An 18712-nucleotide genomic window follows, 5' to 3' on the forward strand; every position below is an offset into this window, starting at 1 on the left:
AAAATTGTACCAAATCTCCACCCATTGGTCTTACTTTTAAATCCAAATAGAATAATTCTAAAGTCTAAATTCCCTTTCAATTTTTTAAAGAAAAAAATAGGGAGATCTTTGGGCCACATGCTATTACTTTATTGTATATGTATTAGGTATAATTATAATTTTCCCCACAAGATTCTCTTTTGAAAGTTGAAAAATCACTGATTCTGTTTAGCTAAAAATATCTGATTACCCATGATAACATGGTTTTAAGTTTTAACTAAAGCTAGTTTTGTAATTTTAAAAAGTTAATTCAAAATTTAATTTAAACTAGCATTAATGTTAATGTAGATTAACCTTTGTAGATGACATTGTGCAAAGAAATCATCTGGGAAGAAAGGGATTAGATGGGAATTAGAAAGGGAATTGGGCAAGTCACTTAATTTGTCTTCCTTAGTTTCCTCAACTATCCACTTCACAGGTTGTTGTGAAAATCAAATGGAATAATATTTGTAATGCATTAGCACACTATATAAATTCCTTGTTATCTTCCCTCCTTTCTTTATTACTTGGGTCAAGTCATTTCTATTCTCTGAACCCCAAGTTCCTCATCTGTAAAATGAGAGTAGTAATACTTGCACCATTTCCTTACAGATTTTTATGAAGAAAACAAGTAAGAAGCTAAAAAGTTATAAATATGAGTTAATGAAAATAATTAACAATGATAATAGAAGTAACTTGTTTTATTTGGTGCTGGGGAAGAACAAAAGGAGATAATGGCATGCCCTGGGGGCTGTTTCTACTTCTTATTGATGTCTATCTCAACAGAGTTATTTCTGTGAAGAGAAGGGATAAAGAGAACCAAATTATAAGGAGAGAAGAAAGAAAAATGAAACTATAAAAACTTCAAAGGTGACAAAGTGCAATTAATTTTGAAAATTAGTTAGGACTTCTATCTAAATCCTATGCTAGTGCCTTGTTGTGGCATATAGTTAATTCTGTGTTTCAGAGACTATGCCAGTGGAGGAAAGATACTCTTCTAGGTCAAACCAAAGCTAGAAAAGCTTTAAGTCCAGGTTCTGAAGTGGTCTGCTAGTCTCCCTTTGGGAAACTAGCCTAAATTCAGATAAATTCATTAGCATATAGGCTACAGGGTGATAGGGTGATTTTGGGGGGGAGGGGCTTAACTTTTTTTTTTTAACCATTTCCTTTTGTCTTGGAATCATACTAAGTATCAGTTCTAAGACAGAAGAGGCAGTAAGAGCTAGGCAATTGAAGTTAAATGACTTGCCCAGAGTCACACAACTAGGAAGTGTTTGAGGCCAAATTTGAACCCATGTTCTCCCAACTCTAGGCCTGGCTCTGTATTGACTGAGCCTCACTGCCCCGCCTCAATTTCACGGATAGTTTACTAAACTGTAATATGTGTTGACAGAGTAAATATCCATACCAATGAAATCACAGATCCTTAAGTACTGAAGAAATATCTAGACAAATGATACAGAGCAGAGTTATAAGTTTTACAAGTTCTTTCTAGTTGAGGAAAGTTTGCACATATATAATGTCTTATGTGATTCCTTTCAGGTCGCCATGGGCCTGTTTCAGGTGGGCTTTGTCTCTGTCTACCTCTCTGATGCCTTGCTGAGTGGATTTGTCACTGGTACCTCCTTTACTATCCTTACTTCTCAGGCCAAATATCTTCTAGGACTAAACATCCCCCGAAGTAGTGGTGTGGGCTCTCTCATCACTACCTGGATATATATCTTCAAAAACATTCATAAGACCAATCTTTGTGACCTTGTTACTAGCCTTTTGTGCCTTCTTGTCCTTGTGCCAACCAAAGAACTCAATGAACACTTCAAATCCAAACTTAAGGCACCAATTCCCACTGAGCTGGTAGTAGTTGTGGCAGCTACACTGGCATCTCACTTTGGAAAACTGAATGAGAAGTATGGCTCCAGTATAGCTGGACATATTCCAACTGGGTTCCTGCCTCCCAAAGCACCTGATTGGAACTTGATTCCTAATGTAGCAGTCGATGCAATAGCTATTTCTATCATTGGTTTCGCTATTACCGTGTCACTATCAGAGATGTTTGCCAAGAAACATGGCTACATAGTCAAGGCCAATCAGGAAATGTATGCCATTGGCTTTTGTAATATCATCCCTTCTTTCTTTCACTGCTTTACAACCAGTGCAGCTCTTGCCAAGACCTTAGTCAAAGAGTCTACAGGCTGTCAAACTCAAGTTTCTAGTGTGGTGACAGCAATGGTTCTTTTATTGGTCCTCCTTGTAGTAGCACCTTTATTCTACTCCCTCCAAAAATGTGTCCTTGGAGTGATAACCATTGTAAATCTTCGGGGAGCTCTTCGGAAATTTGGTGATCTGCCCAACATGTGGAGGCTTAGCAAAATGGATACAGCTATTTGGTTTATTACTATGCTCTCCTCTGCATTGATAAGTACTGAAATTGGTCTGCTTATTGGAGTCTGCTTTTCTATGTTTTGTGTCATCCTTCGAACTCAGAAGCCAGAAACTCCTATACTTGGTCATGTGGAAGAGACTGAAATCTATGAGTCTTTGTGTGCCTACAAGAACCTTCAGACTGAGCCAGGAATTAAGATTTTCCGTTTTGTAGCTCCCCTCTACTACATCAACAAAGAAGGTTTTAAATCTGCCTTGTACAAGAAGACTGTCAGTCCAATCTTGGTGAAGGCAGCACGGAAGAAGGCAGCAAAGAGAAAGCTCAGAGAGAAAATGGTGACTTTCAGTGGCTGCCAAGATGATGTTTCCATGAACCTCTCTCATGAACCCCCAGAGCTCCATACCATAGTAATTGACTGCAGTGCCTTGCAATTTTTGGATACAGCAGGAATCCAGACACTCAAAGAGGTTCGCAAAGATTATGCAGACATTGGTATCCAGGTTCTACTGGCTCAATGCAATCTCTCTGTGAGGAGCTCTTTGTACAGTGGAGAATACTGCACAAAGGAAGAAGAAAACCTTCTCTTCTATAGTGTACATGAAGCATTATCCTTTGCTCTGGACTTGCAAAAACAGAAAGTATTGAATGCATCCAATGGTTTAAACACTTCTACTGACTGATTACTGGGGTAAAGAGGGATGCAGGGGGAAGGGAAAGAAAATCAATGCAACAGGTTTGTCTCTCCTATGTACAGTTTGCTATGGAGTGAAATTCTCATATGTGATAGGGGAGAGGCACACAGGTAGATTAGAGTTTGTAATTAGCCAGAATTAGGGGAAAATATTAATTACACCCATTTCTGCAGATGAGGGTATAAAAATATTTGGGATATGCTTAAGAAGCTTTATGGTTTAAATGCATTTGAACTTTTTCCCTTTTGGGAACAAGGATTCTAGTCCAGGGGGTGCTTAAAAAAGGGGAGGCAGCACTGTATGGTATGAAGGGAACTGATAGGCATTAAGAAACCTGGGCTCCAGTTCTACCACTGCCAAACTATGTGAGCCTCAGACAAGTTACAACCACTGCGAACCTCAATTTACAACTCATTTATAAAGTGAGGGGGTTGGAGTAGTTGATTTATGAGGTCCCTTCTGCTCTAAAATTTATTGACCTTATGGGTGAGTTTATAGCAGAGCCACCATCTTTGTGGTAATGCAGCAGGAAGAACTTGGTGGGAGAGGGAGTATGTATAACACTTGCTCTTACTTATAGCTATACTTTTGCTTCCTACCAAAGAGATGAGGCTTTGGGATTATCACTCTCACAAAGTCAGTTCTATTTCTTGTGCCTTGCTTTTCTGTCTACCTCTCTAGAACCTCTAGCATTTTGAGAAGGAATCACTCTCTTTCAGGTGAGGATTCCCTAGAAGTAGATCTCTATTAGGACTCTGGGAGCACATGCTGTGAGGAAAATGCTTCCTGTAAACCAAGTCATTTTCTGATAAGGCTAGCATATCACAGGGACTTAGGTTTATACAAGGTATTTTTGGAAAACTGCATACCCATAGAGCCTGGCTAAATACTTAATCCAGTGTATAGTGTGAGTTGATATTCCCTTCTTTGTTTAGACTAAGTCTATAGTACTGAGTCTTCAAAATCAGCAAGGATTTGAGGGGTCTACTTTTTCCCTCTTCTTTTTGCTGGCACACATCATTCATGCTTATTCCTGAGGACTTTACCACCACTGAACATTTTTTTTTTAACCCTTACCTTCCATCTTGGAGTCAATTCTGTGTATTGGCTCCAAGGCAGAAGGGTGGTAAGGGCTAGGCAATGGGGGTCAAGTGACTTGCTCAGGGTCACACAGCTAGGAAGTGGCTGAGGCCGGATTTGAACCTAGGACCTCCCATCTCTAGGCCTGGTTCTCAATCCACTGAGCTACCCAGCTACCCAGCTGCCCCCCACTGAACATTTTTTTTGACAATTTTTGGTCTACTCTACATTCCTAGGAATCTGTTCAGATAAAAATGATGTGAGGAACATAAAATTTAGAGTTAGAGCTGGGTTTGTATCTCAGATGGATTGCCTACTACTACTACTATCCATGTGGGCCAAGTTGCTGGATCTCTCTGGGCCTAAATGTAATCTGTAAAATAAAGGGATTGGCCTAAATGATCTCTAAGATCCCTTGTAGTACTAAATCGTACAATCTTCCTCTAGTTATCTGGTAATACATCTTTTTTAAAAATCCAGACAACAGGGTACAATCCTAAGTGAATCCATTCCAACAAGTATTTAAATGGTTATTACACATAAAGTGGTGCTTGATGCTTGTTGGATTCTATTGAATTGCCATCATACTTGGAAGGAGTGGGCAGGGAAAATACTTTAATGTTTTGGTTAATGGGCTTAAATGATCTTTGAATGATTAAGCAAGGTTGGTTTGCAGAAGGAAAGTTTTTTTTTTCCAATGAAGTTTTGGGGAAGCAATTAGAAAATATCACAAATTACCTTGATGGGAAGGAAATATGGTATGATTTCACTGTACAGGAAAAAAAATGTTCCATGGTGGCTATCTCTAGTGCTTTTCTCAATATTACAGGTTAAATTTTACGAAAAAAAGAAAAAAAGAAAAAAAAAGAATGTCAGTGTTTTAGGTCCACTGACTTAGTTAACTGTACACTGAATTTTTAATAGTTATCCTTTTAAATGTCTTCATTTAAACCCTGAAGGATAAAAGTTTTCACAAAAATATTAACATAATAGAAATGTTTAAAACTTCAGGGTATGTTTTTCTTCTTGTAGCTTTTCTTTATGATTTTTCTTAGACTATGGTGTGGGGGTAAAGGGTCTGCTGGACACCCTGAGCATAGGGGAATCCCAGGTCAAAGAGTATGTGAAGAATTTCCTGATTTTGCACCCCTGCAGTGCTGGGTATGGGGAGCCTGTCCTATGCTGATCTGTAGGGACAAACTGCAGGAATCTCAGAGAAATAAATTTCTTTGGCATTTCCCTATGCCTTTTGATAAGAGTTTTTAGCACACCTTCTGTTTGCATCTCAAACATACCAGTGCTTCTATCCCTGACACCAAAGCATCTCCCTTGGGAATGTCATCTAATCCTCCTTTGCTCTCCTCCCCACCTTCTGTTCCTGGTCATGTAGTCTCTGTTCCTTTAAAGCATAAAAATCTTTAACCCCTTCTCTTCAGGGAGGCAGACTTTACCGACAAACTGCCTCTTGGCCAATCAACTCAATAAATACCTTTATTTTTAAATATTCATCAGAGCCTGGTAATTCTTTAAAAGAGTACCTTCCTGAACCAGAACCAGACATATCAAGCTCTCCCACAACAACAATCATTTTTTCCATAAGCAGTGTGCACTATAAGTAACAAAACACTTGAACCCTTGTTTCGACAGTGGGGGAAAATAAACATTTTAAATGGCAAAAGAAGAAAAGCATATTTTTACTAAATTATTCCTCTGATGGGTGGGAATGGAGTAGGATCCTGAGGTGAGCCATCTAGAAAGAACATACTGTAACAAGTCTTCCTTAATTGGGAAAATGGCAACAAACTCATAACTTTTAACTCAGCCCTTCATGGGGCCCTAAATTTTAAACTTTAAACACTTTTCTTAGTTTGGATCTTACATTTTTTATAGAGCTATATGAATTAAGTGGAATCAACAGGACAAAGATAAGCCAGTCATTACCACATTTTAGCCCTGATTTCTTTGCTTCACTCAGTTCCATACATTTGAATTTATGTACCCTTCAAAGTAGAAAAGAATAGTTATTTAGCTCCTTTATAAATTTAGGAAAAGTTGACTAAAATCATTGGCCCAGATCTGTGATTTCATTAACATCAAGACTCCCATTGTGTCAACATTCTTATTTATGTAGACTTCCAATTCATATTGTAATTTAATTTTAATAGTTGCCTGGGGAACTGCCCCATTTATAAATAAAGATTTTATTGAAGTTAACAGCTTCAATAAAATTTTAAATTAATTGAAATGTGTTTAAATGTCATTGTTCAGGCTAAAGTAAACCCATTATTCGTTGTGATACAATTTTGGTTTGCATTGTTAATTGTTGCTAATTTTTGCTGTATTCTTCCAGATTGTTAAATTTATGGTTTAGTTTTATGTTGGACTGAATATTTAATTGGTCACCAGGGATTTAATTTCTAAATCCCAAAAATGAAGTACTAAAGTCAAATGGAATTTATGATAGTTTATTTTTACAATAGAGGGAAGATATTAAGGAAGAGAGAAAAGTGGGGGGAAGGGAGAGAGAGAGAGAGAGAGAGAGACAGAGAGAGAGAGAGAGACAGAGAGAGAGAGAGACAGAGAGAGAGAGAGACAGAGAGAGAGAGAGAGAGAACGAACAAGAACAAGCATGAGCACGAGCTCTGGCTTCCTCTGAGCCAGGTAGAAATTCTAAGGCCCCAGCCAGAATATAAAGAACATAAATCCTTAACCCCAGGGTCCCTCAAATCTAAGTTTAAATAGTGACTTCCACCTATCACCTGCTAATTAGAAGTGGAACTAAGAGCAGATAATGGTTCTAAAGAACTCAGGTCAATTTCTTTTTTTTTAAACCCTTATCTTCTATCTTAAAATCAATACTAATAGATAAGATTGGTTCTAAGGCAAAAGAGCAGTTAGGACTAGGCCTGTGATGGTGAACCTATGACACCGGTGCCAAAGATGGCACATAGAGGGCACCCCCCTTCATAACTAGAAAGATAGAGGGCCTTGGGCAGAGTTGCTCCCCTCCCTCTCTCCACAGTGCCCGAGAGCATTTTTTTCACACCCCCCTGCCCCTCTGCCCAGCAGCCAATAAGAGCACACAGAGGTTTAGGTGGGCGGCTCAAAGACTGCAGAGCTGGAGGGGAGTAGAGCCCTCAGGCCACTCCCTTACCCCTCTCTATACTAGCTGAGGACATTCCTTACTTCCCTCACCCATCTGCCCAGCAGCCCAATGGGAGAGCTTCTTTCCTCTCCTATGTGGGATAAGGGGGGAGTGGGGTGCATACAGCACTTGGTGGGGGGGGCAGGTAGGGCCTGGCACAGGGTCTCTAAAAGGTTTGCCATCACTGGACTAGGCTACTGGGGCTGAGACTTTTCCACCATCATAAATCTAGGAGGTATCTGAATTCACATCTGAACCCAGAATCTTCCTTCTTCTGGCCTGATTCTCAATCCACCTAGCCACCTAGTTACCCTGAGGCCAATATCTTCTTAAAGCAAACTCAGCAGAATTTGACTCATGTTTATGTATGCATAGCAGCTTGTCTAGTCAGTCAATCCACAGTTGATTCCACATTAACTTGGTGGCCTGCAGTGTACTAAATCATGGAAATACAAATATCAGCCTAAAGGAGGGCAGTTCCTGCCCTCAAGGAACTGACATTCAACACATTTTCAGGAAGGTGCAATGTATGGAGATTAAGGTACCCAACCTGAAAAAATCCAGGAAAATCCAAAGTGTAGCCCGGAGAGGAAATACCACCATCTCACTTAATCCATCTGTCCCTGTTAGCCATTGTCCTCTTTATCTCCTCTCTTTTGTGGCCAAACTCCTTGAGAAAGGTGCCTATAACTGATACTTCTACTTCTCTCACTCTTCTAAATTATAAACTACCTGGATTCTACCATTATTATTCAACTGAAACTTTTTTCAAAGTTATTAATGATTTTTAATTGTCAAATCTAATAGCTTTTGCTCAATTCTCATTTTTCTTGACCTTTGTCTTCTATATGCTCTTCTTTTCTGTTTGTGTGTGTGTGTGTGTGTTTGGTGACAGCTTTCTCCTGGTTCCCTTCCTATCTGCTTGACCACTTCGTAGTCTCCTATTAGATCTTCATTGAGGTTACTCTCTCCAATCTTGGGTGTTCCCCCTAGGCTTTGTCCTGGACATTTTTTCCTCTCTATACTTTCTCTTCAGCTCCCATGGTTTCAGTGATCTCTATGCAGATATTTCTTGAATCTAAATGTAATCTCTCTCCTGATCTCCAGACTCCCATCCCCAGTTGCCTATATCTTAAACTCAACATGTCCAAAATCAAACTCATTATTTTTTATGCAAAACCATCCCCACATGTTCATCAATTGGGGAATGGCCAAATAAACTATGGTATATGATGATGGGTTACTATTGTGCTATAAGAAATGATGAGCAGGATGATTTCAGAAAAAGCTGGAAAAACCAACATGAACTGATGTAGAGTGAAATAAGCAGAACTGGGAAAATCAATGTACACAGTAACAGCAATATTGTGAGATGGTCAACTATGAAAGACAGCTATTCTCAGCAATATAATGATCAACAATTCTGAAGGATTTATAACAAAGAATGCTATCATTGGAATGCAGATCAAAGCATACTATTTTTCACTTTAGCTTATATGTGTTTTTATTTAGAGGTTTTGATTTTATGAGTATTCTCTTCCAACAATGACCAATATGGAAGTATAGTTTACATAATAATACATGTATAACCCAGATCCAATTGCTTGCCATCTCTAGGAGGGGGAAGAGAAAGGAGAGAGGGAGATGATTTTGATCTTATAATTTTGGAAAATATGATGAAAAAAATATTGCATGTAATTGAGGAAATTTTTTTTAAAGAATAGAAAAAAAACTATCCCCCCTTCTAAACTTCTTCATTATTGTTGAGTATTATCATCCTCTAGGTCACCTAGGCTCTAAAAATGACTGCTACCTTTTGACTCCTTCCTCACTCTCATCCCCTTTTACCCTCCCCCCACATCCAATATGTTATCAAATTCTGAGACCTTGACAGCATAGCTTTGTATTCACCAGATTTTGCCCTCTGACATCATCCTGATGCAGGCTGTCATTATCTCTTGCCTGTTCTATCACACGAGCCTTCTGGTTTCCCTGTTCCAATTTTCTTTCCTCTTAAGTCTATCTTCTTATTCAACAGTCAAATTGATCTTAAAACACAAGTTCCAATAATGTCAATTCTATTCAATAAACTGTAGGGGTTCCCTATTACAAGAACAAATATAAAATTATTTTTTCAAGCCCATCACAACCTAGCTCCTTCTGACCATTTCAATCTTTATTTTTTGTATGTGACAATGGATTTAATTCAGCACCCAAAATAGCAAATAAATAAAAGACCTTATTCTCAGTCTGGCAGTTTTCAACCTGATTTGTGTAAGGCTGTTTTTTAACTAGTTGTGGTAGAACATATTTTCAGCTATGATACAAGAGCTGTCAGTCTGCCCTTCTCAAAAAGCTTTCTAGTCACTGATTCATTAAATAGCAGCAGAAATGGCCAGAGGGTGGCTCTAAAGAGGTGAATCTCAGAAGTTAATTAATACATAGCAAAGCTCAGACCAGTAGAGTAATAATCTCATTATTACTGATATTTTTACTGAATTTATTTTTAATTGAAAATTTCTATTTAATTAATTAATTTAGAATATTTTTCCATGGTTACATGATTCATGTTCTTCCCCTCCCCTCCTCCCCCACTCCACCATCCCCTTATTTTTCTTTTGTTTCTACTCCCACAGTTCTCCTCTGAATGTGAATATTGTTCTTTATCATAAGTCCCTCCAAATTGTCCTGGATCATTGCATTGCTGCTACTAGAGAAATACATTACACAATACAATATTGTGCCACAGTGTATCAGTCTCTGTGTACAATGTTCTCCTAGTTCTGCTCCTTTTGCTATGCATCAATTCCTGGAGATTGTTCCAGTTCACATGGAATTCCTCTAGTTCATTATTTCTTTGAGCACAATAGTATTCCATCACCAACAGATACCACAATTTGTTCAGCCAGTTGCCCAGTTGAAAGGCATCCCCTAATTTTCCAATTTTTTGCTACCACAAAAAGAGCGGCTATAAATATATATAAATATATGTATATTTAAAACCCTTACCTTCTGTCTTGGAATTAATACTGTGTATTGGCTCAAGGCAGAAGAATGGTAAGGGCTAGGCAGTGGGGGGTCAAGTGACCTGCCCAAGGTCACACAGCTGGGAAGTGTCTGAGGCCAGATTTGAATCTAGGACCTCCTGTCTCTAAATCCACTGAGCTACCCAGCTGCCCCCTAGAAATATTTTTGTTCAAGTCTTTCCCCCCATTATCTCTTTGGGTTGTAAACCCAGCAATGGAGGGACTTTAATTTTTTTGGTTACAATACTTACTTTATTTCCCTCCCTCCCCTCTACCCACTCTTCCTGCAGTCAATGCGCAATTGCATTGGGTATTACTTATGTCCTTGATCAGAACCTATTTCCATGTTGTTGTTTACACTAGAATGTTCATTTAGAGTCTACATCCCCAGCCATATCCCCTTGACCCATGTATTCAAGCAGTTGTTTTTCTTCGGTGTTTTTACTCCCACAGTGTTTCCTCTGAATGTGGATAGTGGTTTTTCTCATAGATTCCTTCCAGTTGTTCAGGATCACTGCATTGCCACCAATGGAGAAGTCCATTACATTTGATTGTACCACAGTGTATCAGTCTCTGTGTACAATGTTTTCCTGGTTCTGCTCCTCTCACTCTGCATCACTTCCTGGAGGTTGTTCCAGTCTCCATGGAATTCCTCTACTTTATTATTCCTTTAAGCACAATAGTATTCCATCACCAACATATACCACAATTTGTTCAGCCATTCCCCAATTGAAGGGCATGCCCTCATTTTCCAATTTTTTGCTACCACAAAGAGTGCAGCTATGAATATTCTTGTACAAGTCTTTTTCCTTATTATCTCTTTGGGGATCCAGCTATGGCTGGATCAAAGGGCAGACAGTTTTTTTAAAGCCCTTTGGGCATAGTTCCAGATTGCCATCCATAATGGTTGGAACAATTCACAACTCCACCAGCAATGCATTAATATCCCATTTTTGCCACATCTCCTCCAACATTTATTACTTTCTTTTGCTGTCATGTTAGCTAATCTGCTTATTACTCTAATTTGTGTCATCTTGAAAGTGTGATAAGCATGCCATTTCTTTCTGGCTCTGTTCCTTAATTTTGCAGACTTTTTAACCTCCTTATTAAAAGGATATTAGAAATTGGGTCTTGTTATATTAGTTTAGAGATAAGAAGTGGAGAAGCTGGATTGAGAAAGAGTTGGAGTTTCAAACAGATGAGACAGAGTGTCAGTTTCAAGTCTAACAGTTTTTCTGTGTGTCAGTTGGTCTCTGGCAGTTGGCAGTCACACACAGAGACTCCTGCTCTGAGGGCTTTGAGGAGGTAATATCTTTGCCTCTCTCTCTCACTGTATGAGGTAAAGACCTGAAGGAATTAAGTGTTTTCTTTTTCCAACTTGGGAAACACTACTGACTTATCTATTACTGTCTTTATATTGTTTAACTCTGAGAAAACCAAAGAAAGACCTGGTCTTTGGTTTGGACTGAGTCTGCTAAGGCTCAAAATCCTAACTTGATTCTTTTTGAGATTCAACCAGCTAGCCTTTGTTATTTTTATAACTTGGAGGCTAATTAAAAATTATAAGGATAATATTGTTAGTTTTATTTAGAATAGTAAAAATCTGGGTCAGTCAGATAAGGAAGGATTAGAATAGCCTGTGAAAAACAGGAGAAGTAGATCCTTGTGGAACCAGGGAGTTCTATTTGGGTGGAGTTAGAATCCCTTGGAGTTAAAAATCCTTTTATCCTTATATATTTCAACAAATATTTTATTTTTTTATAACCAGAGCCTCTTTAGCATCCTTATGCCTGGCTCTGAAGAGAAGTTCACTTATAAGCTTCACTTCACTTATATAAGATATTTTGTGAGCACAACAAGCAGAGTATCAAAATCAGTTTATAACCAATAATCAAATCTATTGCTTTATTAGTTTTTGTAGACTTGCCTTTTATTTTTACAATATGATGGCCATTTTACTTTACATATGTCTCTGCCTTGTCTGACCATTCTTGTCTTGTACCTTTTTCACCAACAGTGGCTTACTTGCTGTTCCTTGCACAGGACACTCCAACTTCTGATTCTTAATTTTAACTGGCTGTCCTCCATGTCTGGAGCACTTTGTCCTCACCTTCATCTCCTGGTTTTCCTCATTTCCTTCAAGTCTTAGCTAAAATTTGACCCATGGAGAGAAGTCTTTCCCATCTCCTACTCAATGCTACTGCTTTCTGTCTGAGGCTACCTTCCATTTAATTTCAGTAGCTCTCTGATGTACATTGTTGTTTGCATGTTATCTCCCTTCTTAGAATGTGAGCTCCTTGAAGGGAGGATCTGCTTTTTTGCATTTCTTTGATTCCTAGCGCTTACTTAGCACTGGGCTTGATTTGATTGGTTATGATATTTCAAAGGAAGTCACTACTATCAACTGGGATAACACTAATTCTGTTAATACAGTTTCATATTGCCTTGTTTCAAGAAAGCAATGTACAATTTACTACTAAAATTCCTATTATTTTTTTACACTTGAATTACTCTTAAGTCTTCTCTCATCCTTTCCTTGAAAATAAAAACAACCCAAAGTCCAGGACTTCTTATTTATCTCTGTTAAATTTCAGCTTGCCAGTCTATTGTTTTAGCCTTTAATCTATTTGGATCCCAAATATGTTATCCAAACACATAATCATCCCTCCTAGCTTTGTAACATTTATGGATCTGATAAACATGCTTTCTATCTTCATCTAAATGCAGAAACTTAATTGGATGTAAGAGGTGAGGTATGGATCTAAAACTCACTTTTGACCATCCATCAAGCCAGTTTTCCCTATAGTTTTTATTGAATAACACTTCCATTCCAAATTATTGGTATTTTTCTCTTTTCTTTTAAATAAACCCTTACCTTCTGTCTTAATATCAATTCTAAGATAAAAGAGCAACAAGGGCTGGGTAATTGGGGCTAAGTGACTTGCCCAAGGTCACATAGCTAGCAAGTGTTTGAAGCCACATTTGAATCCAGGTCCTCCTGATTCCAGGACTAGAGATCTATCCATTGTGCTACCTAGCCCTTATTGGTGTTTTAAAATAGGTTTCATTATGCATTACATATTTCTAGGTTCTCTTCCATTCTTTTGATCTGGTGTGTGTTTGTGTGTATATGTACATCTTTTTCTAGTGCCAGATAGTTTTTGTAATTAAAAAAAAACAAAACAAACTAAACCTATAATTTAATTGCACAGGCAATTCTGAATGAGTAAATTCCCCAACCAAAACAGGCCATTATCTCTAAATTAAGTCTTAAAGAAAGTTACCTGGGGTATTCAACAGTAAGTGACTTTCCTGAAAGTCACACAGTTAGTATGAGTCAGAGATGGATCTTGAACCCTGATCTTCCCAAGATCCGCTCCCTATCCACTGTGCCAAGATACCTTTCATAATATATTTTAAAATGTCAGTCCTTTTATCAATTTATTTTGAATAGTTCTTGATATTTCATGTTATAACATCCATTCAATTTTATGAAATAAATTCTGTTGATCAATCAACTATCAAAATATTAACTAATGGTATTTTGATTTGTTGTACTGAATGTATAATTTGACTTGGGAATTACTTATTTCTTAAACTGTATTTGCTCAGTTTGTTCAGTTCTTTGCTTCCAGTCAGAATCATTTGGAAGTTATTCTGGTTTGTGCCTAAATATGATATATTTTTGTCATTATAATAAATATATTTCTTTATAGTTTCTCTTCCTTTTTTGTGGGTGGTATGTAGAAATGTAGGTTTTTCTTAAGTACTTTTTTGTTTTTTTTTTTTAATTTAAAATTTTCTAGGTTGCAAATAGAGGTTTTAATTTTTTTTACCAACAACTTATATTTCTTTTTTGTTTCATGTCTTATTACTATGGTTAATATAAGGAAGTCAACATTATAAATTTGCCCTCAAATACTTCTTTCGATGCATTCCTTAAGTTTTTAATATGTACATTAGTATCTCATTATCTTTTATATGATGTTACTGTTGTTATACTTCTTTCTCCAACAAATTATTTATTAAATCTTTTTTAGTTTTTTTGTAGGCCTACACACAGTAATTCATGTCATTATTTGCTAACTCTATTGCAGTATGTCTTGTAAATATACGTACAAGATCTCTGCTTTTAAAACTTCCTCATCTATAAAGTGGAGTTGAATTAGATGACCTAGATTTTTTCAGACTCTGAAATTATGTAACAATTAATATTTATGTATATATATATTCTTAGAAAAACATAAAATATTATTTGCTTTTACTGTTGAGCTCTTTCCATATACCATTAGATTTTGTTTGTGTAAGTTCATATCTTTTTTGTTGAATTTATCATATTTAGAAGGCCAAGTGTTAAACATCTACCATTTCTTTAAAAAAATCAATAAAACTTTTGAAATTGAGATTTTTCCAAAATTATTAGGTTCACATGTTTAAATGCTAAATTTTTAACCATACTTTAAATTTAAAATCTGTGGATCTCTGGATTGAATTTATTTTCTCTAAATAGCATAGTCAGATTCTTGTTAGTTCATTTCATAATCCCTTTTCCCCTTTTATTTAAAGTTTAGTCCTTTAAATGTAATGTTTGTGTAATTTGATTTGTACCATTACTTGTGATCATGTATGATTTTTAAAAAATGTTGCCTTTTTCTTCTTTTGTTTTTTTCCATTCTGCCTCCCTAAACCTTTTTTTCTGCCATCTTGACTAATTTCCCACCCCAATAGACACAGCATTTTCATCTGAGAAATAAATATCTTTTTTAAAAGGAAGAAAGCAGACAATTCTACCTGAATCTTGAGTTGCTTGATCCCCTACTTCTTAAACACAATAAAGGTTGAAAGAACTTGCTGTTGGGATTTGGGTAAGTGATCCTATGGGTTAGTTGGATCTTTTTAATATTAAGTGCTGTGTTTCTGGAAAGATGCCAACTATCCATGTCACTATAATCACAGGATTTATTGTTTAATGTTTTGTTCTATAAAGCCTGAAGCAAATTTCCTCTTGTTTTGTTATGATCATTAAAACCTCTTAATAAGCAGTAGGTAAGGATCTGTATCCTTGTTGGGGAGACAAATAGCATGTTAAATGTCAAGTGTAGAGGAGATGCTACAGAGGAGAAATAACCTCCTGAATTTTCCTAGAAAAGGGAACTGAAGCAAACTTCAAAATGATACTATTCTCTTAGAAAATGAAGAGCTGTAGGGAGAGCATTCTTGGCAAAGAGAAATAGGTGAATAAGTGTGGTGATAGAAATATTCATAGGGAACAGTTACTTATCAAGCTTCATAATAAATAGTAGTGGAATACCCACCGAAGAGAATTAAGAATTTTCCTTTGTAGCAATTACATGGAATCAGAGAATCTCAAAGTTGGAAGGAATCTCATAGTGTATCCAGTCTAATCCCCACTTTAGAAGGAACTTCTGCCACGTTCTCAACATTATCTAGCCGATGAAGACCTTTAATGGCCTGAAACTCAATAGTGACTATAATGGTTTAAGAAGTTAAATCTGCCTAAATTTCTAACCAGTGAGGCTAGTTTTGGTTTCTGGGACCAAGCACAAGAAGACATGACAGATCTTTGAACTTGTAGAGCTTTCCTCCATTAAGACTTATCTTCACTGTCAAATTTCTTTAACTAATACTCCTTATGACATAGCTTCAGTTTTGAGGTCTATCCTCAGTATGTTGCTGTGAAGATAGGATTAATTTTCCCCTTGCCTATTTTTAGCTAATCAAATCAAGAACTTAAAGTACTCCTACTTGACACTAAGTAAGAGAGTTGCAAGTCACTAGAGTAAGCCCACATCTACAAAGGTCATTGTCCTCCCCTTCCCTCCCCACTCCCCCCAGTGCTAGGCAAACTGAAAGACTGAGATTGGTTCCTGTAAAGAGGAGGAGAGACAGGCAGTGACATTGAAAAAGAGGGATAAAAGGCCAAGTCCAAGGACTGATTCATTCACTCTGCATCAGTGAGCCAGACTGGAGGAGGAGACTCTTTCCCTGGATCCTGCAAGGGCTTGCTGGGTCTGTAGCTGGCTTTCCTTCTGGAAAGATTGGTTCTAGAGATTCTTGCCTTGGCTTTGGAGGAGGCTGAATTGGTGGAACCCTGGCTGAAGACACTACTGGGACTTCTGGTTGAGGATTACTGAGAAATACATGTGGAGACAGTCTTGGGGAAGCCCTGCTGGGGCTAAGCCTGGCTTCTCAGGAGAAGGGCTGGTAGAATCTTTCTCTTTATCTACATTTTCCCACTTTCACTCTTTCTACTTCTTTGTAAATAAAGCTGCTAAGAGTCATTTTGAATTAAGCTATAATATTTTTAAATTGATGACCACAATATTACCTTAGAATTCTCATATTTAGTTAAAAACCCTAAATTTAACTCTTACATTGCAAACTACCTTGACAATTCTAGAGCTGAACTGCCAAACATTCAAGCTCTATTTCAGAAGGTATTACTCTGATGGACTGGTCATGTAGACTGAATACCAAACCCATACTTACCCAAAAGACTATTTTACAGAGAACTTGAAAAAAGGTATAAGCATTCAAATGGTGGTCAGATGAGGTATTAAGGACACTTTCAAGGAATCTCTGAGGAACTTTAGTATTGATTGTGAAACATGGGAATCACCAGTACAGGGCTGCCTAGCATGGTATGCCTGAATCAAAGAAAGCAATGTATTCCATAATCAAAATATAAGTGTAGAAGCACAAAGAAAATGCGAGCTGTGCAAATTCAGAACCCCTTCTACTCTAAATGTTCTAGACCACTTGTGTCCAATATGTAGTAGTGTCTTCCTAACTGGTATTAGATTGATCAGCTATAGCCAAACATTGTATCCTGATTCTAATATCATATCACTGATCTTTAAAAATGACAGATGAACAATAATTACTTGTGATGTGATCTTTGGTCTATTGCTATTATATTTTTCTTTTAAAAGTAAAATTTAATTTTATTTAATTTTAAGGCTAAAACACACCTAGCTGTTAGGGTGTGGTTAAAGTAGGGGAAAAATCAGTGTTTAGGAAAACATGTTGTTATGATAGCATTTTCCTTTAAATGAAGAGACAAGGAGAACAATTTGTGTGTGTGTGTGTGAATTTAAAAGTTACACCATTTTATGGCTCAATGTCACAATAAAAGAAATTCCAGCAAGTTCGTTTCTATGACATTTATCAAATGAAGCAAAAGAAATAACAGTGGACCAAGAATGTGAGAGAGTATGTGTGTATGTGAGAGGAAGAGCTGTGTTTACTTTATGAGGTGATATAAAACCTATTTATATACATTGTTTCTTTTGCTCACAACTTCTGCCACAGATCTTTAAGAAAAAAAGTGAACGTTTTATTAATTGGATAAAATGGAAAGTGAAACATTAAATTCTGAAACTCTGGAACAATGCAAAAAAAAATCAAATTGTACACCAAGATCTTACTTACAAGTATAAGTTAGAGCTTAACATTAACACAATGAGGGATCTGGAGGGGGAAGAAGGGAGGAAAGTAATACAGAGGTGAAAACAACCTTACACAGATAGTTTTCAGACCAGTGGCTGTGAAGGTAAAAGGTGAAAGTACTTTAAAACAGGATGTTTTTTAGTATCTGAACATAAAAATTAAACTCCTTTGATGTGGGCAATGCTAATTGGGTCTTGTTCAAAGAATTGGCAGCTCAGACTGAGTCCATTGTGAGGAAACAAACTTTATTATAAGAAAATATAGTAATAGTACAGCTATAGACAGCTAGCTAGTTTAGTAATTAAGTCAAGGTAGTTAATAAGGTAAGGTAAGCAAAGTGAAGGTAAAGGTGGGTAGGGGTTTTCAGGAATGTTTTTTATCTTGATTAGTTATTAAGGAAGAGGTCATTTGTTTGGGCAGTTGTTGGCCTACATTTCCAAGGAACTGATGCCACTTTACCCATGGTCCACCTTGTTCTTTGGGGCTTTACCCATGAGTCACTTTTTTGGGGGAGTGGGCAAAACTCAATGTAAGTAGGATGCTAATGATATGTTAAATACCCCAGGGCAACTTTCAGTCAAATTTTGCTCTTTTCTGTAAAGATCCTAAGAAAGGCAGTGAATATGAAACTGAGTATTGTCTGAACCTAGTCCTGTGTGACTGGGAAATTGAACTTGCTGTACTTGCTGATCAGAGACACCCCATTAACACCCCCCCCCCCCAGCCAAGGACCTAGGTTATATGGAAAGATTGATATAAGGAGTTTTCTCATAATTGTAAATCTAAGCTACTCATATGTTTTATCTGACAGGCAACTCCATACTAATCAACTAGTTACTGTTTCTATGTTCTTTTGATTTACAGCTACTTGGCAAGGTTTGTGGGACATTTTAGCCCA

At 37.2% G+C, this 18712-nt stretch overlaps 1 protein-coding gene across 2 annotated transcripts in view; it reads left to right on the forward strand.

Annotated features, from left to right (window-relative positions):
- The window catches only part of SLC26A2 (solute carrier family 26 member 2), a 38332-nt gene extending 23585 nt beyond the window's left edge, over positions 1 to 14747 (forward strand). For both annotated transcript variants that reach the window (XM_007473862.3, XM_007473863.3), the window contains one exon: positions 1561 to 14747. In XM_007473862.3, coding sequence (XP_007473924.1) covers positions 1561 to 3081 — 1521 coding nt within the window. In that variant the 3' untranslated portion in view covers positions 3082 to 14747. The remainder of the gene's footprint in view (positions 1 to 1560) is intronic.
- The last annotated feature ends 3965 nt before the right edge of the window (positions 14748 to 18712 follow it).

Source organism: Monodelphis domestica, chromosome 1, assembly GCF_027887165.1.
Source record: "Monodelphis domestica isolate mMonDom1 chromosome 1, mMonDom1.pri, whole genome shotgun sequence".
Taxonomy (NCBI): Eukaryota; Metazoa; Chordata; class Mammalia; order Didelphimorphia; family Didelphidae; genus Monodelphis; species Monodelphis domestica.